General features: G+C 37.7%; 1 protein-coding gene across 1 annotated transcript in view; it reads right to left on the bottom strand.

Annotated features, from left to right (window-relative positions):
• Positions 1–1,317: 1,317 nt before the first annotated feature.
• LOC145987777 (sodium- and chloride-dependent GABA transporter 2-like) overlaps positions 1,318–24,992 on the bottom strand; it is a 116,045-nt gene continuing 92,370 nt past the window's right edge. The window contains exons 9-12 of the mRNA XM_083122463.1: positions 22,621–22,849; positions 21,079–21,188; positions 6,238–6,393; positions 1,318–5,154 (exon numbers count right to left, since the gene is read on the bottom strand). Coding sequence (XP_082978589.1) covers positions 4,885–5,154; positions 6,238–6,393; positions 21,079–21,188; positions 22,621–22,849 — 765 coding nt within the window. The 3' untranslated portion in view covers positions 1,318–4,884. The remainder of the gene's footprint in view (positions 5,155–6,237; positions 6,394–21,078; positions 21,189–22,620; positions 22,850–24,992) is intronic.

Below are 24,992 nucleotides of genomic sequence, written 5' to 3'. Positions count from 1 at the left end.
TTCTCAGGACTTGCTTCAGGTTTGAATATCCAATACAACAGCAGATCCTGGTTCAGCAATGTACTGTTTTATTTCCGATTTATAGTTAGGTTGATCCTCTGAATCAGTTTGCAATAATTTTATTACAAAAACTCTACAATAATGACGAATGATAACCAAATTTTCAATAAATCTTACAAAACTAGAATATAAAACTTATTATAAGGTAAAACTCTAGTATAATCTGTACCGGTTTAAATATCGGACTTTTGCCGATTCCGATACCGATGCCGATGTGTCAATCTCGGCCGATTTTCATACATCTGTAATCGGCTTCGGCACATCCCTATTTGAAATCAAGGAGAGTTGTTGGTTGAAGTTCTTCTAATGTGTGTGAAATGCATGTATAAGAACATTTGAAAATTCTGTGTGATTTATTTAGTGCAAACAAGTGTTTAAAACGCGGGGAAAACAACGAGTCCTCTGTTTTATCTACTGATCGGATTTGGTGTTGCAGTCGAAGTGCAATTCGAAAGACATTCACGTCCAGTCCACCCCTTCAAGACCGCACTGCAAGACCATAGTCGGAGGATGCTCGTTTCAAGTACGGTCTTGCACCGTTCGGACACGGTCTATAATAAAGGAGAATTATCTCACAATTAGCCCAATATTACTGGTGAATTATATTGAAATATAATGTTGGGTACAATATTTCAGCAAATAGAAATGACGTGCGTCTGATAGAGAGTAATCGTAAAGGTAGTTTCACCTTTGTTCCGTGCATATTGTGTTCAATGCCGTATACTTAAAAAATCGTCCAAGCACATTTCTGTCCAAGAGCCATACAGTAATTTCATTCATTTGCGTTCGAAATAAAAATCTCTACACTGACGCTAGAATTATTTTGGTCCCCTGTAGAAATGTGTGTCTCAAAACAATGATCTGTTTCCATCTGTTTTTGATGATCATTACTTGATGAAAATTATAATTATTTGAAGTAGAGATTGCATAGTTTTGTTAGTGAAATATAAGACGGGGTTTGATATGGCTACTTTCTGTGCTACAGTTTAGTTATTAATTTTTAAATATTTCTCACCTACTATAACTGAACAAAGGATTGATTTAAAGTACTTCAGTTCCCTTTAAATGCACAATGTATTTATCCCAAAATGGAAGATATTTAACACTTTTATTTCCACTCATTCGGAATGCATATGATTTCTGTGTCTTACGTGAACTTATCAGGAATTGAAGTCTGCAATACACACACGCACACACACACACAAGGATACAAACACATTAATAAATTTATTTTTTATTCTGTATATATTTCTGTACAACAAGGTAAAATAACACATTTAAAAAGTATGTATTTTTCTTCAATTATTTCTGTATATACAAAACATCATAATATTTACAATAAAATATGTTTAAAATTTCCCTGTACAAAATATACTGTATTTCTTCTGATTGTAACCTAAAATATTTTTGTTCAACGCAACAGTTAAAAAGCATAATTACATAATTTAGCACTATGATTACATTTGTCAATATACATATTAAGGTTGCTTCGGTATAACCACCCATTGGGCGGAGAGCATATACTAAGACTAGGACGGGAAATATATGTTCCCAAATGTTAAGAATGGTACAAACTTGATTCCTAAATGTAAAGTGGAGTCTAAAAATGTCAGCAGATTTCACTTGCAAGAAAATATAGCGGAAAGGGGAGAGGGAGTGCTAAACTTCAAAACTTTCTCGTCTCATTTCGAAACTATTTAGAGCACTTTGCAAATTAGCTGTGGGCCTTTAACAAACATTTTGAGAGAATTAATACGGAAATGATAAATCTTAGATTCTATAACAGTACAAATTTCTAGATAATGTAGAAAGATATGAAATTTACACACTGGAATCTTATGATTCAAAATTAATACATCCATACGTGTGTGTGTGTGTATGTATGTACGTATTTAAGGCGCTTTGAAAATTATTTCTTTATTATATCTCTTGTTTCATACGATGTAGGGCAAATGACCCTCTTGCCCCTCCCCCCTTTATGGCCGGCTCTAGAGGGTGTAAATTATCTGAAAATACTATTCGAGTAAATTAAAGTGCTTCATTATTTAACGTATATTATCCTGTTTATTTCATACTTATTTAATTATGTTTTTCAATATGTACTTTTATCAGTTGTGATGATTATTTAGTATGTGATGTTGTGATGATGTTTGCCATGATTTTCGCAAACATTTGAAATACCAAGATTATATGAGCATGGAATCTAGTTCTGAGTTGAGTCTGAGTTTCATTTTTAAGTCCATTTTGTGCACAAAATGACTACGGAACTGGACCTGCAGTTTAAAGTGGGATGCGATTCTAGTTTTATGTGAGCGTAAAGTCAGTACTAATACTTACAACCTTTCAGGAATAATATGAAAAACAATGGCAGAAACATTCTTTCCTCAATCAGGAACCAATTTCAAAAATGTCGAACTTGAGAGAATAATTATTCTCCATATTTCTAACAGTGACAACATATGATGTAATTTCTTACGACAAAATAGTCTTGTTGTAACTCCTGTCAATTTGTTCTTTTTTTTTCAATGCACATACATTCAATATAGCTACAGTCTTTACAACTGTCTTTAATATTGCTTTTAGTTGTAATCAAATATAAGAAATGACCTATTAATAATATAGCTTATTTAAAAAAAAATATAAACCATGATTTTTTAAATTATGATGAAATGGTAATAATTTTCCACGAAGGGTAGTAATATGAAAGTCTTTATATTCTGGAGATCTTTCTAAGTAATATCATATTTGTACACATTACAATTAAATTCAATAATTCCTCATGCCATTGATGCACACATGACAAAAGGTTTAAAAACTTATCAGATTCCATTTTCATTGCGTTTACTTCATACATAAATGAAGAATCTAAGTATATCTATTAGCAGGTGTATAAATATCTCTTCATGTTCAAAATATAGGTTTGCAAGCTTCGTCATATGCACTTATTGAAATGGTTGTTTAAAAATTACATCTGTTCAAACAAATAATAATACTGGCGTCAGGGATTATCAAAAAATATTCACACATATAAATACCAACTCGAAGTTAAAAGAAATAGACATTTCCAAAATAAAATCTTGAAATATTTAAACTCAACAACTTGAATTATGTAAAACTCAACACATGATTTTGTATTAAAATGCATTAATAATGCCTCATACAATTTTGCCAGTTGTTTACAAAATACAGCTTATAGCATACTCATTTTTATGCAACGCTCTGGTGTTATATTTCAATAGCAATTATTTACACATGATATCAACAAACAATGGTGTTTAGTTGAATATGATTTGATAGAATGCATGAAACAAACAAAATGCATGCAAATTAGAGATGTTCAAATCGGGGACGTGCTGACCATAAGGACAAAGGGGTATGTGCCCTCGGGGTCCAACCTCGACTCACCATACCCATCTGAATAAACAGAACAATAGCTACTGCTAATACTGAAATATTTTAAATAACGTGTAACAGTAATTATACGCTATGAAATCTTCTGTATTTGTACTAGTATTACAAGTTATAATTATACATTTTATCTGTCTCTTATATGCTAGTTTTAGCCTATTTATGATTAGTACATAAGTTGTTGTAAACCGAGTTTATAAATTCAAAGAACAACAATGTATTGAAAAACTCAATATGCTGACCAAGGCAGAATTTATTTTATATTATTTTATTTTAAAACATAAACGTAGGTAACGTTTAGTTTATGTTTTAAAATAAAATAAATTCTGCCTTGGTCAGCATAATGAGTTTTTGGTTATCATGGAAACAAGGCTTAATGGTGTTAACAATGAACTGTCAAAACATAGGTGCGCTGTATTAGGCTGTTTTTAGAGCACACAATGTAGAAATTTCACATAATTTTTAAGGTTTGAATTTTCTTTCGTCTTTTAAATTGGGGGTCGCTGTTGCAATTTACCTGAGCCAGTACGAGGTTGAATGTTATAACTGGGGCTAGGGTTTTCAAGACTTAGCATATTTTTTTTCGGTAAGGGTGATGAGTTGCCTAAATATTTAGAAATTCATATTATAAAGAAACTAATTGAATTAATACGCTTTTTAGGGCATATTTTGGCTTATTAGGCCATTTCTACGTGATAGAGCATATTTTGATGGATTTTCCGTCATATTCATCATATTTTTGCTTTTTCAAGAAATATAGTCATTTTCGAAGTGAATTCATTTTTTCTCCCATGTTCACTCGAGGGTTTCTTTTTTTGACAGCAGCAATTTTTTTTTTATTTCTATTTGAAAATTTATAGAAAGTATTCACTGTGCATTGCAACTCAGGGTCCATAGAGTGAACTAAAAATAGTACGTATGGGAAAATATCTCAGGTTATGTTAGATATTGGTGTTTGAAACAGTCCAGTTATAAGGGCATATTTTTCAAATTATAGTGCATATTTTGGTGATTTTTAGGTCATAAAAATCCTAGCCATAGTTATAACCTACTTCATAGAACAAACCATTTGGTGAACAGTTATTAAAATTCTCAGATTTTATTTTAGAGACGTATACGTACACTTCTTTCCATCTGTTTTTATTTTGTTTGACTTTATAGTAATCCAATTGTAACTGATTCTTCGTGAAATTAAGTTTCATTACTGCAGATTCTTGATGAATAGCAAGAAAACAATGATTGCAGAACATAAATTCCAGAGAGAACACGTAGAGCCTGTAAAAAATCCATAATGGAAAATCCTTGGCTTCCTCCCCCTATAATATGAACACTGTTGATTAGTTCATACTGTCAGCTAGTTTATTTATCCAGTTCATCCATTCGCTAATCACCTGTTTAGTTTTCACTAATTCCACTTCAATCCTCCTCATATCCTGGATTGATTTTTCCTTCATTTTGAAGCTCGATGCCTTCCTTTGTTTGTCCCAGTTCGTCCTGTTTGTCGAGTCCTTGATTTTGATAACCGTTCCTCGTGAACTGAACCCCATCGTATTCAAATTCGGGGTTTCCTGACTTATATTTCTCTACACTGATCTGAATATCACTGAATGTAGTGCTTGGTGATTTCGTGTTTCGTCTCCACTCTGGAGCCCACTCTTGCGTTGGACGGAGAAGATCTAGCCCCTTCTGAAATCCCAAATAAACAGTAAATAAGAAACATACTTTTAATTAAGAAACTATGCTATTGTTATGGTGAATTTGTAACCTTCAGACTTACAGGATAAATAAAATGTATGGACTCTTTTGATGCATATGAATTGTGTGCGTGTGTTAAATGTATTGTCTTATATTAAGAATATCATCATAATAATAAACGAATTATAATTTCCTTTTTGCTAACTTATTTATTGTTTCAGTCTATCTTCATACAAATTGGGTTATCTGAGTCATTGATTTGTTTTTGATATTTTGATTATTTAACATCGTTTTTCTAACTGTGAGTTAATCATAACGATGGAAATGATTGAAAAAATGGTGGACTTACACAAATATTCATGCTTTACCTGGAATTCGAACCTAGAAGGAGTAAATTTTCACTGCAACTGAAATGACTCTTACATTTCAGATAATCGTTTAGAGGTAATTGGATGAGGGGGAGACTGATTCAGATTCCGCATGATACTATAAATCTAATCCCTATTAAAGTAACTCAAAATTTTCATTTACAAATCATTTTCTTTAAAATTTAGTCTAAAATAACTTACGAAATTAACATGGGGTTAGTGCGTTATAGACTTAGGATTGAGGAGACACCTCTGAGTGCAGCAAACAAAAATGTGGTGTAAAATATATGTGCATAATGGCAGAGCAAATGTCTTCTGGATAAATAGAGTTCAGACCTCAAGCAATCATTTGAATATTCGATTTTATAAATGTGCATACATCTCGTTGCTAGCTACCATAAATTCGATAATATTTGAACTTTTAACTTTACATATAAGTACACATTTTTTAAAGTAGGAATCCATAAAACAACTACTTAATGGTCAAAATAGTGTGTGAACCAGGATATACCTATTTATTGTGATCTGATGACCCCATTTTGCTATTCATCTATGAATATTTTTTTTCTAAATGATGTATTCCTGCACAATGTTTCAAGTAAACTGCAAATGTTAATAGATGAACAAATGAATGCTCATTATTAAAAATGATCAAAAATATAACGTTTGTGATAAAGCAAGAAGCAAATCTTCTTCTCTATCTTACCTGCTTTCCCCTGGATAATCTGTACACTGCAAACACAGGCATCAGTATAACTGATGCAATTCCTAGCAGCCAACCAAGACCATCCACCCAATCAGGAAATACGTACTTCCCATAATAAGCGGGAGTGAAATTGTAAAAATTGAACCCAAGGATTGCCTGAAAGAAAAAGGAAATTCAATTAGTTACTCATGTAACTTATAATTGTATCATACCAATATAAATAAACTTAAATATTTTTTTCACTAGAAAACTCATTTTATTCTATTCTATTTAACTTATTACACAGTAAATTAACTTTGGGTTCAGAATTTTTACGAACTTGTCATCAGTAAGGTTTTTCTCTAAGTTATATTTTAGAATTCAAAATTATCTACAGTACTACTTCTCAATTGACGACCATATCATGCATCTATATAGTGTGACAGTAGTTATGCACCCGCGTAGAGTCCGATAAATCAATTGATTGGAAAAGATCGATCAAAGATCAATTGATGACCAAGCAGTGTGGGCAAGCAAGGGTGGGTGTTTTGAGCGTTGTGATTGGTTGTTGGGAAAAAGTGGGAGGGGCTTAATGATATGGACTTCCTGTTGTGAATGAGGAGATTGATAAGTGGGGGGGCGTTTTCGGGACTTTGATAAGATTGCGGGTTTCCTGTTGTTATTGAGGACTTGATAAGGGTTTCCGGTGTTGATGAGATAGGTGTCTATTTTTGGGGGCGTTTCCCGTTTGAGACCGTTGATGAGTCTGAGATTTCTGGAAATGTGTGTAACGGTTTTCTGTCTGAATAGAACATGTCCGCAGGAGGAGTGGACAGGTATTCCCGAAGAGTCCCCAGGCCCCCCATCGACACCTGATCCTGTATCCCGAGTAACCAAGGAGACGCAGGCATTCGACACAGGAACTAACGCTGCATCCAGATCACACCCGGAGCCTTTGCCAGGACCGTCATGGAGACCGGACCCACCAGCAGAACAGCCATCAAATGGGAAAGGTAAGAAAAGGAAACGTGCTTCAGTGTGTCGTGAACAGATAGGGAATATAACATTACATAACATTCAAGAACGTGAATATCCTAAATTCCGTTCCAAGGGACGACGTGTTGAATTCAGTTTCTCACAGCCACCAGAAAATGTCGATCCTCACACTTGGATTCGCGAAGGTGTTGAAAACCTTCTCATCTACGTTAAAAAAGACACCAAGGATGAAGACAAAATAGGTTTAACTTTGTCTAACATATCTGACCCAACTGTGAAAGATATTTACATCGGGTGGCATAGATGTGATCAGTTGCATAGTGATATGGTGTGGAACATTATGTACAAAATACTACAAAGTGCGAAAACCTTCACTGCTACAGATCGTTTAATTTTACGAGCAGACCATGTCAATATACCTGTTGGAGGTGGTGGGGGTAATCGAACATATTGTTTACCTAATTATATGTTAAGTACACAGAAAAGAAGTATCGTCGGTGTGCCAAATAGAAAAAAACCACTCTGTTTAGCTGAAGCGCTGGTCATAGGGAAAGCCTATGCTGATAACGATCCTTCCTATACTCAATACAGAAAAAACAGAAATCTTCTCAAACCTGTTTTCGAAATTATGCGAAAAGCAGATGTAGATCTGACAGACAATACGTGTGCCGGAAGTGGAATTCCCGAACTGAGAAAATTTCAGCAAGTTCTCCCAGAATATAAGATTATTGTATACAACAATCTTCGTGACGTTAAAGATGTTTTGTTTGAAGGACTGGTTGAAAACGCTTCCAAATTTATATACCTTCTCTACGATAACCTCAGACAGCATTATGATGTGATAGTGAACCGTGTTGGAGCATTTGCGGCAAAACAAGAATGTCGCGGGTGTAACGAACTCATATTTCAGAAAGCTCATAACCATCTGTGTAAACAGTTGTGTTCTATGTGCCGTTCAACTCCACCGTGTGTGCCTGAACACGGTGTTCGTAGAATATGTTAAACATGTAACAGAAATTTCAAAAATGAGAACTGCTTCACAAATCATGTTTCTACACCGTTCCGAAAAGGTACTGTCTGCAGCGAAATCCAACAGTGTCCCCGATGTTTCAGAATTATTCTCACGAACAATAGATATGAGAAAGTACATAGATGCAACATGAAATATTGTACGGTATGTAATTGTGTGAAACCTGTAAATCATTTCTGTTACATGTCTATACCGAAACCTAAACAGAACTCAAAATTTCTATTTGTGTTTTACGACTTTGAATGCTACACTGACATTCCTTATTTTGAGAAAGAAAAAACTTTTCTTCACGTTCCGAATCTTATTGTGGTGCAGACTGCCTGTCACGCATGTTACAAAAAAGAGGATTTAACAGTTCCGTGTTCTGTTTGTGGAACAAGAGAGTTTATATTCTGGGATGACCCTGTAGACACATTTCTGTCCTATTTGGAATTGCAGCATAAGTTTTCCGACATAATTATCTGTGCACATAATGCACGAGGTTACGATTGTACATTTTTATTACGGAGAATGTTGGAGAGAGAAATGAAACCTCGTGTCATCTTAGATGGTACCAAAATCATCAGCATGACATACCAAAATCTTCATTTTGTGGACAGTCTCAACTACGTTCAGACAAATCTTGCAGGCTTTTCGAAACTTTTCGGTTTGCCTGTTCAGAAAGGATATTATCCGCATTTGTGGAACACCTACAAGAACAGAAATTACATTGGACCGATGCCTCCTCCTTCTGCATACGGTTATGAATACATGAAAACAGTTGAAGATCAACACCGTTTCATGTCTTGGTATGACGTCGAATGCATGCGAAACGTACCTTTCAACAACAGAAACCAACTTCTCCAATACTGCATCAAGGATGTTACCCTGTTGAGACAAGGATGTCTGAAGCTGAGACAGAATTTCCTAGACATATGCAAAATAGACATTTTCAAGGATTGCCTCACAATAGCATCTGCCTGTTCACTAATTTACAGACAGAAATTTATGCCTGCTAACACTATAGGAATAATTCCTAAAGGAGGTTACCATCATGCAGATCAGATGTCGAAGTTTGCATTGAAATGGCTAACCTACGTTGAAGAACAGAATGATGTAATACTTCTTCACGGCGGACGTACTCGTGAAAAATATGTCATAGGAGGACGTTACAGAGTGGACGGTTATCACGAGGAGACGAAAACAGTGTATGAGGCCCTGGGCTGTTACTGGCATGGTTGTCAACGTTGCATATCCGTTAACAGGGATATGTATCCGAAAGATGACGATGAAACCGATCAGGATAGTAACAGTCAAAAACACAGTGACATGTTGAACACTGCAGCCTTCAGATACGAGACAACATGTCGTAAACTTGCGGCTTTACGTTCTGAAGGATACCATGTCGTCACTATGTGGGAATGCGATTTCAACAAAATATTGAAAGCAGATCCTGAACTGAATAGATATCTATCGACACATCCTATTGTTTGCTGCATTCCTTTGAATCCACGAGACGCCTTATATGGAGGAAGAGTTGAAACAGTCAGGACTTATTACAAGATCAAGGAAAACGAGAAATTGCAGTACAACGATTTTACAAGTTTGTACCCTTATGTGAACAAATACTGTGCCTATCCTGCCGGACATCCTACAATATTTCTAGGAAATTCTATTCCTCCGGTAAATGAGGTTTTGAACATGGAGGGACTCATCAAATGTACTATTCTGCCACCGAAAACCCTTTTACATCCTGTTTTACCTACAAAAATGCACGGAAAACTGATGTTTGTATTGTGCAAGGAATGTGCTTTTAGATTAAAATGTGAAGGTACATGCAGCCATTCCGATGATCAGCGTATACTTTCAGGAACTTGGGTCATAGCCGAGGTGCGTAAAGCTTGCAGTTTAGGCTACAAAGTACTGTCAGTGTCGGAAGTGTGGAAGTATGAAACATCGATGTACGACCCTGTCACAAAGACTGGAGGACTTTTTTCTGGTTATGTCAACACCTTCTTGAAAATAAAACAGGAAGCGAGCGGGTGGCCTTCATGGTGTGAGAACGACGAGGATAAGCAGAAATACCTACAGGAATATTTCGATAAGGAGGGTATTCTGTTGGAAGAAAACAGTATCGAAGTCAATCCCGGGAAACGTACTCTGGCTAAACTCTGCCTTAATTCTTTATGGGGCAAGTTCTGCCAACGGGACAATCTTTCCCAAACAACCATCATCAAGGAATCGAAGGATTTCCTCGATAAAATGACTGACCCAAATATCGTAATCGGAGGAGTCGTATTCATCAATCAGGACACCGTTTTAGTGAACTGGAAATATGTTGAAGAGGCAGTCAGTCAGAACAGGAAAGTAAACATTCCTATCGCTGCCTTCACAACATGTCATGCTCGTCTGAAACTTTATGAACTTCTAGAAAAATTGGGTGACAGGGTATGTTATTTTGATACAGATTCAGTAATTTACATAGATAGTCCTGAAATGGAATACCATCCCCAGACAGGTGACGCACTAGGAGAACTCACCGATGAATTGGCAGATTTCGGCACCGATGCGGTTTGTGAACAGTTTGTTTCAACGGGACCGAAAAGTTACAGCATGAAAATAACAAAACCGTTCTCCGAAGCACAGTATATCTGTAAAGTGAAAGGGATTACATTGAATACCTCCACATCAGAATTGATTAATTTCGATACCATGTGCGACATGATAAACAATGAGAAACCTGAAGTTATGGTCGAAAATATTTTCAGAATCAGAAGAACAAAACAGTTCCAAGTCATCAGTACAAATGAAAAAAAGCTGTTTCAGCCAGTATTGTTGAAACGACAATTGGACCATGAACATTTATCGTTTCCTTTCGGATACTGTGCAGACTAAAATATGTCTGTAACGGTCCAGAGTTCGAACCCTTCGGGGCTGATATAAAACGTGTTCGCAGACTGACAGACCTTCATTTTTCTTCAGAATCTGTAAGACGTTTCTTCAGCATGATTCCTAAACTTTCTCATCCTTTCACCATGATGGTTTGCGGAGCATCAGGAAGCGGAAAAACTACTTTTGTGACAAACATGGTCGATTCCATCGTTCATCTTGTAGAAGGATCCGTCAAGAAAATCATATGGTGTTACGATCAGGAGAACAGTATTCCACAAAGTCTTCGAGATGTGCAATATCATAAAGGTATCGTCGACTGGCAGTCGTGGAACGGAAAAACTCCTACACTCATAATCCTGGATGATCTTATGATGGTTGCACAAGGGGAAAAAGTCGCCGACCTTTTCACAAAAGGCAGCCATCACAAAAACATTTCGGTGGTGTTCATAACACACACCCCCTATACGCCTTCATGGCGTAGTGCAATGCACAGGGGAACACACTTTTTACTTTGACATTACCCCGTAATACACGTCATCAGTTACAGAATATCATCGATGAGTACCAATCCACGGCACAACATTTGATAGACGAACGTCAGGAAAAAACACTTCCGGATCCGAAAACATTGAACTTCTCAACGTCGTCAACGGAAAGCCCTGGACCGTCTCATCGACAGAAGAAGAAGAAGAAGAAAGTGACCGTCCGTGTTTCCAGGAAAACTACACCTTTTCTGAGAACACCTGACGCTTACAAACTGGTTCCTCTGAGAAAAAGCCGTAGACAGAGAGATCGGTCATGGGAGTCTCTAAGTTGAAACACGATAAAATTCTCACCAAAATATATTACGATCCCCGACACCATGCTTCATTCTCATCTGTAGATCGTCTGTGGAAAGCGGTACGGGATAAAAATATATCCCGCGATACGGTGAAAAAATGGTTGATGCATCAGGAAACCTACACTCTCCACAAACCTGCGAGAAAAAGGTTTCCTCGAAATCATTACAATGTATGGAACATAGACATGCTTTGGGAAGCCGATCTCAACGACATGACATCGATACAAAAACATAACGACGGATACAAATATCTTCTGACAGTGATCGACGTATTTTCAAAATATGCCTTTGCATTACCGCTAAAAAATAAAACAAGCAATTCGGTAACCGAAGCTTTCAAAACTATTTTCGAAGAAAACAGACGGAAACCTGTTACACTACAGACCGACCAAGGAACGGAATTTACAAATTCTACATTCCAGAAATTTTTAAAAAATGAACATGTACAGTTCTCGACAGCAACAAATTATCCTGTGAAAGCGAGTGTAGTGAACGTTTCAACAGAACATTAAAAGAACGGATGTGGAAATATTTCACCTCAAAACAGACAAGACGTTATGTAGATATTTTACCGCAACTTCTCGAAGGTTACAATACAGCAATCCACAGTTCCATAGGAATGGCCCCTCGAGATGTCAACGAAACAAACGTTTACATTGTGTGGAAACGTCTTAACAAACCTGACAAACATGTTTCACAACCTTCTTCAGATCTTAATGTAGGTGATATTGTACGAATTTCTGTCGTCAAAGGACATTTTGAGAAAGGATACGAACAAACGTGGTCACGAGAACTTTTCAAAATCCATTCCCTTGTTCAGCGAACACCTGTACCTGTATACATATTAGACGACTTAAATGAAGAACCAGTAAAAGGTACATTTTACAAACATGAACTGCAGAAAGTTTATTCGGATCCTGACGAAGAGTATAAAATTGATAAAATTTTGAACACCCGGGGAAAAGGAAAAAAATTGGAATACCTGGTTCGTTGGCTCGGATATCCGCCTAGTTTCGATTCATGGATCAAGGCATCTTCCGTAAAACAGTTATCGGGAAAATAATTTCCAAAACATATTTATATCAAAATATAAAGGTACTGCGATCCAGTGAGTCCTCTGTGTTCGGCGAGAATGGATGATAATTTCTACGTTTACCTCCTATCATCTGCATCGGAGGAATATTTTCCAGACAACACACTCACCCATTTCACCGTAAAACTTGCTAAACGGATCGATCTGTCTCCAGAATTGTGGGAAGTCGGATTGGCAGAACTACATTATTCAACTCTATACGACAATATTTTGGAAACTGATTCTGGAATGTTAACTCTTCCTGTTCGGACATATGCAAGTGCTGAGGACCTAGTCTCTACCATCATCGAATCTCTCCCCGACGACCTGGAAATAAGGAGATCCGTTCTCGAAAAAATTCTGGCATTTTTTGACGGAACCGCAATGGGGAACATTTGGATCTACTACCTGTACGGATAACACACTCTATATTAACGAACAACCATTTTATTTTCCTGCAACAACATATACGATAGAGGATCTGATTTATTTCCTGAAAACAGACCCTGCTAATGTAGCTGTTCCTACTCATCTCAGGTTTTTCTTCAAGCAGGCCGTGTACAAACATCTATCCGTGATAGGGGTTCCGAAGCCTGAACCTGACGATGCTCCAACAAATACCGTTACACTCATAGACGAAACTGATGACTATGCTAAATTTCGATATGACATATTGAAATCTATTTATTCTACGCACGCAATGTCCAATAGTGTTGTGGATAAAAACCCATACATATTTATTTACTCTGATCTGGTGAAACAACAATTGGTCGGGGGAGAAATGGTACGTCTCTTGCGTCTTACCCGAAAACAGTGTTCGGACACAAATACGTCTTGCACAGTACCCGTAGCCCATCAAACATTCGACCCGATTCATTACGTTCCTCTGGATAAAGCCTCTTTCGAAACAATAGAAATTGCGTTGTACGATAGAAAAGGAAATTTCTTACCTTTGAGAACTGGGTCCGTACCCACAATCGCTGTTTTACATTTTCGTAGAAAAGCAAAGTCCTTTTAAAAAACAGTAGACAGCTATTTCTCTCAGTCTTTGTCGAAAAGCGAATGAATCACCATGAATTCGCAGACCGAATATTATAGTAACCAAATCCGTGGAGGAATTGGGCCCATCTACCGTTCAACTAGAAATCAAAAAGGGAGAGGATTGGGGTCACTTTTCGCAGGACTGTTTAGAATGGTGAAACCTCTACTCTGGAGCGGTGCAAAGACGATCGGAAGAGAAGCTTTAAAAACAGGAGCTAACATTATCACCGACATTGCAACAACCCAACAAACTCCGAAAACTATTGTTCGTCAACGGGTACGTGAAGCAGGTCAAAATCTTCAAAGTAAAGCACAACGGAAAATCGACTCTCTGGTAGGTTCTGGTATAAGAACCAAACCTGCAACAAGAATTGCTCAGTTGATGTTAAAACGTTCAGCCACCCGTATTAGAACATCTACGATCCGTAAAAAACGAGCATCCAAAAAACGAAGGAAAACATCCGCAAAATCTAGGAGAACACGTAAAAGAAAAATCAAACAGAAGGTCTCAGGGAAAGATATTTTTGGATAATGATGGAGGATAACATGTGCATGATCTCGCAGTTCGACCTCTTCCGGAAAAAACCTATTCAGCAAAATGTGGAAAAAAACGTACACAGCCACCTACAAACCTATCGCTTCCATCGATAATCAGAATATAATTCAGTTTGTCATACCGGCGGCAGGAACTGATTTTCTCCATCTTTCATCTGCCTATCTTCGTCTGCAAACGCAAATGGTTAAACAGGATGGAAGTCCCATGAGTGCTTCCGAAACAGAAAATGCCCTCACAAAAAACTGCGGGGTCGTGAATTATCTTCTCCATTCACTCTTTTCCCAATGTACAGTGACTCTCAACGGCATTGCTGTAACAACCGCCGATAACAATTACGCATATAAAGCAATCTTCGAAGCAGCTATCAATTACGGAAGCGATGCCGCAAACACGCATCTCACGAATGCCCTGTGGTATTTGGACACACCTGAACATCAAGATCAAATCACTGCCGACAACACAGGTTTCACCACAAGAAAAAAAATTTTCCAGTATGTTCCGACGATCGGTAATCCTACGGAAGTGACAGCCGTGGTCGACCTTATGGGAAAACTTCACATAGATTTCTTCCACCAGTCTAAATACCTGATCAACGGTGTTGAAGTACGCATCGATCTAGCTAGATCACGTGACGCTTTTTACATCTGGGGAGACCAGACATCACCTACAGTAAGAATAAAAATTTTAAAGGCTGTTCTCGAAATAAATCACATCATTCCTACTCCTACCACCAGTTTGGCCATAGACAGAGCACTCACTTACGCTCCTGCCCATTATCCGTTTACCAGAAGCGTCATCAAAGCTTATTCTTACGTCGCCGGAACGCAGCAGATTTCGATCGATAATGCTTTTCAAGGTCCTTTTCCGAATGTTGTTCTTTTTGCTATGGTATCCACCGCCAGCTTTCTCGGAGACAGTAAGAAAAATCCGTTCGACTTTAGAAGTTTTAACCTATCTTCTTTCCATCTTGTGAAAAATGGAGAACTCGTACCTTCCGAACCTTTACAAATCACCACAGGAGGAAACAGCGGATTGATAACACGTGCCTATCAAACTCTATTTTCCGGTACAGGCATTCACCACGCCAATTACGGACACCAGATCACACGGAAAATGTTCGAGAACGGATTCTTTTTCCTGATTTACGACATAACACCAGACTCTTCAGGAAACGACACGCACACCAGTCTCCAGGAACAAGGCATCATCGGAGCCGAGATGCAGTTTTCTCCTCAGCTGTCGGAAAATATAACATGCCTTTTGTATGCTGAATTTGAATCTGCAGTAGATATACCTAAAGATAGAAGTGTCATCCTCCATCAGTGAGACCGAATTTTCCATAAATATGTGTGCCTGTGTTTCTGACTCCCAGTGTTACCGAAATAGCTCTTATGTAAACATTATACTGCTTGTGATGGAAAAACCCACCAAAGTGATAACCCGTACTATTAAGCATAGTAGTGTTTCTTCGAAAGTGACAACTTCAAAACCTGTGAACATACAATTGTTTCCCGAACTATTTGACAACAGCCCAGGAAGCATAGAAATGACCAAAGACAGACACATTATTATACATTATTGAAAACATAAGCAGCATGAACACGTCGCAGATCAGACAGATTCTATCTCGAAACTGTTCCACCAGAAACATTTTTTACGGTGTTTACCCGAGAGATCTTTTACCTCGGACGTTTCCTAAGCCGGCCTTGGTCATTGCAAACACTGACAAGTCCGACTCCCGGGGTACACACTGGGTGGCCTTCTATTTCGACAAAAACAATGTGACCGAGTATTTCGATTCATACGGATTTCATCCTTTCTATCAAGAATTCGTAACTTTCCTGAACAGTCATTCCTCGGTCTGGACTTACAACAGCATTCCCTTACAGGGGATATTGGCCACAACATGCGGTCATTACTGTTGCGTGTATGCTTATTACAAAGCACGTCACGTTACAACCAAGGATTTCATCCAGACATTTCCACCAGGTATCAGTAAAGATGGATATATCCTGCACCGTTTTCGTCAGATCTTCAAATGTTTACCACATTCCAAGTGTCCCAGAGGGGAACAAACGTGTTGTTCTATCCACACGATCCAGGCTCGTGTCATGAAGAAATCTATTTAAAATGTGTGCTGCGTATCTTTCTCTCAGTGCCATCGAGACAGTTCTAGTGAACACATCATGGAACCTCCTGCTGTTTCTATAATGGAGAAACACGACAAACTTGTGACGCGCATGACTAATCAGGATGATGTTTCCAAACGTAAACCTCGAAAACGTGTGCAACCCATTAAATTAGAAACCATTACTATCAAGAACGAGGCGGCTGACGAAGGAATGGATGTGACTACGGACTGTGATTTCATAAAGAGACGTAGAGAAATTGGTTTTTCCACAGACAAAATCGAGTGTCCTAAACTACATGACGTAGATGCATGTTTAGATCTCTATCTTGCAAACACATATTTTCTGAACAAGGAAAAAAACAAGTACGTAGCCATAGGATTCGAAAAGGAATCCCCTTTCAATTTGGTGTGGGAGTTTTCGCAACAGGGGAGATCACCCGTACGCATCCATTCTAAACAGATTAGAGAACTGTGTGCTTCAAAATCTGACTTACTGAATTACGTCGACACTGGTCGACGATTCAATTATTTGGTTACTGGAAATATCACCGTTAGTGCTGTAAATTTTTTCGGGAAACGTTGCATCTCGATGTATCAACATCATTCACCGGATGCTTTCATTTTCACAGCCTCTGAACTACATTTATTTATGTGTAATCTTTTCAGACCTCTGCAAAAATTAATGAACGAACGTTATCATAAATTACAACCCGAAATGGAGGCTTTTGTATATTGTATAAAAAAGAATATGGTTTCAGAAAAAAAAGAAGTACCCGATGTATTGAACTATTTTTATGTACTTTGGTACAACGAACTGATGATTGAAATATATCTTGAGAACAATCTTGGACACACATTGGTATTGTAAATAAAATCTGTTATATATTTGCTGTTGTAAACTATCCATTGTATTTCATATTGTAAATAAACCATTGTTACTTTTATGTATTATGTAAAATTACCATTATCGATGTCCATATGTAAATATATTTCACATCGTGATCGAATCATATTGTTAACCTATATCTACAATTATAAATAAAACATTTGTAAATGTTCAAAAAATCTTTTATTTCTTGTATTTATTACAATAGAAACTGTACATCTTCCAGACATTTTCAACTGCACAATTTTTTTTCACGTTCTCACATTTACTATGTTCTCTGCATTTTCCTGCAGTCTTTTTCACACTATCCAACTTTGGACATTCAAGTTCTTCGATGTTGCGCACAGATATTTTACCCATACGTTTTTCTCCAAGTAATTTTTCCAACCATTTAATTTTCTCCATACCTTTGACGTACACTTCCTGATTCACAAGCATAAAATATAAAACGTCTCCTAATTTCTCATACGGTAGCCACCCATCTCCCCAGTTCAGACCGTGTTTGTTGGTACGGAGCCAGTAATTCACCCGGCGATACTTTTCACTCAACAAGTGAAAACCATATGGAGATTTCACTAAACAGTCAAATGCGCTGTCGAAAGGAAATTTTAAAATCCCTACTTCTTTCCACACAAATTCTCCTCCTGCTCCGCGAAGACCTTGAATGTCCAAAAAACAGGCATCCATTTTGTTCAACAGGTGAAAACAGTTAAGGTATCTTCAATGCTGCCCCGGCATACGGCACACTTGTCCAATTGAGAGGCACAGAGACCACAGGCTACAAAATGTCGACACGGAAGAATTACCACACTGCAAGAGTTTTCAAAACATATTTTACAGAGTAGCACAGAATCCACACTCTGATTATCGGATGTTTTTTCAGTAGTTTCCACACTGTCGCAATATTTGCAACTTTTCGAATCACTGTGTAACGCTGCAACACTCTGTATGTAACTACAGTCTGGTATTGCCCGGTAATGTTCTAGAATCGGGCAATCTTCGGATGTCCAATCACACACTCCGTACCCACAATGGAAACATATTACCCTATCACTGAATCCTGAATAATAAAAACCTGCAGTGACTAATTCTTCAGCAGTCTGACGTAATCCTATTGGCCACTTTCTGTAAGTCTTGTATCTCGCATTCACCGACATATAATCGGTGGTAAAAGGACCGCCTGCTATCAGACGAGTATGGTAAGTATACACTCTCATATGTCGAACAAAGAAAACTCGTATGATACTGTAGGTGACGGCGTTGTAGGTATCGGCGATAAATGTTCAATCTGGTTATCCTCACCATCAACAGGAAACAGTGATCTGCGAACACCGGAAGAAAACACAGGGAAACACGGTGCGAGTCCAGCAATCGTGGTGAGTAAACACTCTCATACGAGGTAAAAACGAATTAAATCGGGTTCCGTAGGTGACAGGGTCCTTGGCATCGGGTATGAAGGTTCAGCCAGAATATTCTCAAAATCAGGTACTGTAGGTGACGGGGTCCTCGGTATCGGCGATAAAGGTTCAGCCAGAATATCCTCAGGATCGTCGGGGAACAGCCGTCTGCGAAAATCGAAACCTTCGGGAGGAACCACAGGGAAACAAGGATGACCTTCTAAGTTAAGTAACAATGGACGATCACAGCCAGAACACCACACGGAATTTCTGTCTGCCAGCAAAGAAAGCCACTCTTTCACTCTCTTCTTCAAAGCTTCGCCCAACTCTTCCTTCCTGCGACGTAGTTCGCAGATACACCCGTGACTCGGAAATCCTGTTCTCTCGTCAACTCTTCTTTTCCTCTCTTCTATTTCCTTCAAAGTCTCGCAGCGACGGTGAAGTCTTTTTCCTGAGCCGTTTACCACGTGACATCCACACCAGGGAGATTCAGGTATCGCTACATACATAAACGGGAAATAACTCAGCAACCGATCCAGGGCCGTTCGATCGCTGTCCAGATCGCCGCAAGACCGAACAAGTTCCCAGAACTCTTCGTAGCTGATCTCGTAGAAATTCACACCATTATCAGACAAACGTGTACCGCTTACATCCATCCTCACATGATACTAAGATCCTCTTTCCTTTCTATTTATACCATTTTCCCTCCTACGTCACCATTTCCGTTAAACAGATTTAAAACTACAAGGGTACGCCCAAAACATGTTCGGGCATGTTCACACAGAACCGTTACACCACCCAGAAATTGCAAATTCATCCAAACCTACGCCCAAAACATGTTCGGACATGTTCTATTCAGACAGAAAACCGTTACACCCATTTCCAGGAATCTCAGACTCATCAACGGTCTCAAACGGGAAACGCCCCCCAAAAATAGCCACCCATCTCATCAACAACCGGAAACCCATATCAATCACTCATTAACAACACATCAACGCCATCTGTTTTCAAACACCGGAAACACGTACTCCAATTTATATATGACGTCACACGCCAAAATAGCGTAACAAAAACAAAATGGCGTCAAAGAAATTAAAACAATTCATAATAATAATATTATAATATTTAAATTAATAATAATTTAATAATATAATCTGGTCACGTGACTTCCATTTTGTGACGTCACAGTCACGTGACTCTCAGAAATTGCAAATTCATCCAAACCTACGCCCAAAACATGTTCGGACATGTTCTATTCAGACAGAAAACCGTTACACACATTTCCAGAAATCTCAGACTCATCAACGGTCTCAAACGGGAAACGCCCCCAAAAATAGACACCTATCTCATCAACACCGGAAACCCTTATCAAGTCCTCAATAACAACAGGAAACCCGCAATCTTATCAAAGTCCCGAAAACGCCCCCCCACTTATCAATCTCCTCATTCACAACAGGATGTCCATATCATTAAGCCCCTCCCACTTTTTCCCAACAACCAATCAAAACGCTCAAAACACCCACCCTTGCTTGCCCACACTGCTTGGTCATCAATTGATCTTTGATCGATCTTTTCCAATCAATTGATTTATCGGACTCTACGCGGGTGCATAACTACTGTGACATTCAATACAGTAAATTACTGTGTATATCAACGCTGATTTCGCATAATAATTACAATTGAATAAAAATTTCAATTCAAAGAAAGCGTTTGCTCAATTGATGAAATGGAATTCTATATTTTAATTGAAGGAAAGAAAATATATATAACAATAAACTATGTTACAGAAAATACATTTCGATAAAAGAAAATATTGTGAAATAACGTACCATGTGTTTCAATTAGGATATTTATTGAAAATTATCCTGGAAAAATTCTCAATAGCGTAAATACTTGAACAAATATGAATTGACAACTTCTTTGCACATGGTAATGGTGTTGAATGCTTAAAGCCAACAACTTAACAATACGTAATACAGGTGATGAAACAAACCATTTTGAGTTGATTTTATCTTTGTTTTTTAGGAGAATATCAACTTACCAGTAAAACAGCTGGCGAAATAAATGACCATGAACATAGCCAGTACCATCTAACCACTCCTGTTAACTTCATTTTCATCTCTGCAATATCATCTAGGAATCTAGTGCATCCTACGAAAGACAAATTCTCTAAGAATATTGATATACAAATTTAGCTAAAGCATCATGTACGCTAAATTTTCACACGTCAATATTCTAATAAAAACACATTATTTTGCCACATTCCATAATTATTAATAGGGATTTTCTGAAGGAAATTTCTATTACTAAATAACAAATTTGGAAAAAACTTATATTATCATAGAACAATATTATTTGATCATTGATTATGATAAAAGGATTCTGATCTGTAGAGAGATTAGAGAGGTTATCACTTCATTGTATATTCATGATTAATAAAATGTTTTTAGTATTGAAAACTTTGTTATAAACGTATTCAGAGTTCGTTAGTTTTTTCTAAAAAATGACAAGGAAATACTTTTAAATTAAGATGATTAAAATATGTATAAGTGATTTTTGTTCAGGAATATAATATATCTTATCACATCGCGTGAAAAAATCCAGTTTGTAAATCTGGTTGGTTGAAAGTCATGCAGTAGAGCATGAAGTTCACGTGTTTGCTATAGATGTCTCTGTCCGATGCTGCTCAGTTGCGTCCTCTTATGCGAACTTTCGGAGCTTCTTCCAGACTGTTGACTTGGTAAGAAGAGGTGACCATGAACAGTCACGGCAGGCCCGTAGCCAGGCAGCCCCTTTGACATAGGTAAAACTATTTTGTATAATTTGTGAAAATGTAGACATCACATATTACATATTTCGCTTATAACTTTGGTGAAGTATAAATTCACATAACATGAACAACAGCTATTACATTATTTATCTGTACCTTCGCTACCCCTGTTGCGAACTCCCTTTTAGACAAAAATCTGTGACTTTGATGTCATCATGCAAATTTCCTCCGCATCTGCGTCAACGGTCAACAGATCCCAAGTTTTGGGAACGAATGGGAGTTTCCTTGCTTCGGCCGGGGGTGGAATGTACTGTAGGCACTATGATTGAATATTGTACATCTTTTTTGTGTGATTATAAATATCTGTATCATCAAAAGTAGTATAGATTGTCTAGTAAGGGATGATTTTCATAGCAGTCAATTAACACTTCAAGCGATGTTTTTGTATATTTCTAAATTTTATGTAACTTAATGCCGCCCCCCACTCACACACGCACATAATTTACATTCATTTAACACTGTTACATTTTGAAAAATGGACTTTGTTTACAAAGCCCCGCCTGATGACCTGTGAGCCCCCTCGAGATCAATTCTAGCTACGGGTCTGAGTCACTTCTGGGTTGTAACGATTCCACTGAAAGTCAATGTATTAATTACATATAACAAATACGAATAACCCCCTCCTGACCCCTTTAATTCGGATCCTGACCAGAAGACGTTGCTAATTCTTAGAAGTTATGGGAGAATTTGTCAATATTGACCGTGGGAATGAAACCATTTTCGTCCACACATAAACTAAGCAGAATTACTTACCGTACACCCAAGCCACCAGGCCTAGCTCTGCCAGTCCTATGAGGAGTATGGACCACGACGCAGAATTCCAGTCAAGGAGCGTGAACATGTAGACACCGCCATTGAAGCACATGGAAAGCCCCATCACGAAGCAGAGGAAACCCATACCAATCACCACCTTGTACTTATGTTCCCTGAGGGATGGCCACTGGTCCTCCACGGCGGTCACTAGTGTCTCCAATCCAGCGAACTAGAAGGGAGAAATAATATAATATCGGTGCCTAGCTCTATTGAGATTATCAAAGTACACAGGGACGTCGTTAGGGGAGGGGCCAGGGGGGCAGTTGCAATTATGCCCCCCCCCAAACAAAATGTTGATCTAATAAAAGTTATCCTAAATTAATACTATATATACTTTTCCGGTACCACTACGCGGGGAACACATTTCTTATTTTGAAGAAAATCGTCAAAGCAAATATAGAACACCAAAATGTCCACCCTTTCGTTGCTTACCGTTTTATAAAGAAAATCATGTAATCTTCCTGCCTTGCCCCAAGTTTCTATCAACCAGAGATTCGAACCTTTGTTGTAAATTACTCTTCCTTTATCGATGGAATCAAAGTCCCCGCCGAACGGTCAACAGTACGGGGCTCGTGAGATACACGGGGTTCTCCTAATTGATAATGTTCTGAGATTTAAAATTTCTCTCGAGTTGCTGTGAGTGCGGTCAAAGTGTATTTGCTGGTGTGTCGGAAGAGTTCTAAAGTGTTGTAGTGCGTTTCCATTTTTAAAAGATCAATTCATATTTTTATGATGAATTTTACATGTGAATCAATGAAATTCGACCTGGCCAAAATAAACCGCACTAACGCCTATGCAGGATTGATTGATTGATTTTACTTCGCTTCTTGTGCCACTTTTGGCCAATTTGCGAAAATGGGGATGAGTGATGATATGATGAAATTGATGAATGGAAACTCACAAACATCCATGCCCAGGCTAGGATTCGAACCCGGGACCCCTGGCGTCGTAGCGCGATGTGCTAACCACTCTGCTACGGGGGACGGCAAATAACGCCTATGCATTTGTCCGTTAATATATATATATATATATATATATATATATATATATATATATATATATATATTGAATCTATCCTCATTAATATTCGTTACAGTGCAAATACAAAGCATGGTCATTATTTAATAATGGACAACCAGGGTATAATTATTATGATATAACATTGCAACAATCGAATACACGATAGTATCAGATCCTTACATTTTTATCTTTAACGAACATGTTACTATATATATATATATATATATATATATATATATATATATATATATATATATATATATATATACTGGTGTGTGTGTGTGTAATTTCATAGGCCCAAATTTCAGATCCCCCCCAACAAAATGAATATCCTAACCATGTTCCTGAAAGTACACGTAAATAGAAAAATCTGGGAGATTCCCTATCCAATACTTTGTGTTTGAAGTTCGAAATGAGACCAATAGGTGGCAGACTCGTCAATGAATGTATTGCATGGAAATTTGTTGAAATACTTAATTTCTGACTCCTCTTTGTATTAACAGTTTGTACAAATTTTAATTCTAGGAAGAATTAGTTATTCAATGTCCGTAGGCTTGTAATCAGTTAATTCGGGTTTGACTCCTGTTTCGGATCCCACTATAAACTTTTCCTCCCGCTTATATTAACTCAAATTTCGTTCTTTGCTCCAAAAGAGAATTCCTTCCATTTATTTTATACAGTTTATTTTACTTCGTTTTTCTGTCACTTTTGGCTAAATGTGAAGATGGTAATCAATGACGATGAGATCTCTTGCATTGGTGGATTTAGCCCCCTCCCAAAATGGAGATGAGATGGATGAAAGGACGATCACAAACAGATATGGACAGCACACAACACAAGTCCCACAGGGGATTACACTGGCCATGGGTCTAGACGCCAGAGCCTCGTTAGTCTGCAAACTGCAGTTCATGGTGTACTACGTGGAAGTGAGGTTGACATTTTGGTGTCTTCAGAAAGGGTCCCCCTTACACCCAAGAAAATCACATGTTAAATTATGATTGATTCTTAATTGCATTCCTTTTCAACCGTGATTTCTGTGATTGCAATTTTTCACTCATTATGTATCAGAAACTAGGGAAAGGATTTTAAGGTGCAAAATTATGGTTGGGAAAAGGAAGGAAAGGTTCTGAAAGTGTTTTCAAAAAGATGCCGATAAAATGCCTTTATTCGGGTCTAAACCAGTTACATTAACATTCTTTATTCAATACTGTAGCATATAACATAATTAGTAATCATTAAATAAAGTAACCAGTATTCAGGAAGCAAACGTGGCATTTACTGGGTTTCAAACA

Source organism: Lepisma saccharinum, chromosome 5 (assembly GCF_977018435.1).
Source record: "Lepisma saccharinum chromosome 5, izLepSacc3.1, whole genome shotgun sequence".
NCBI classification, from domain to species: domain Eukaryota; kingdom Metazoa; phylum Arthropoda; class Insecta; order Zygentoma; family Lepismatidae; genus Lepisma; species Lepisma saccharinum.
This window is presented reverse-complemented; position numbering and strand designations above follow the sequence as displayed.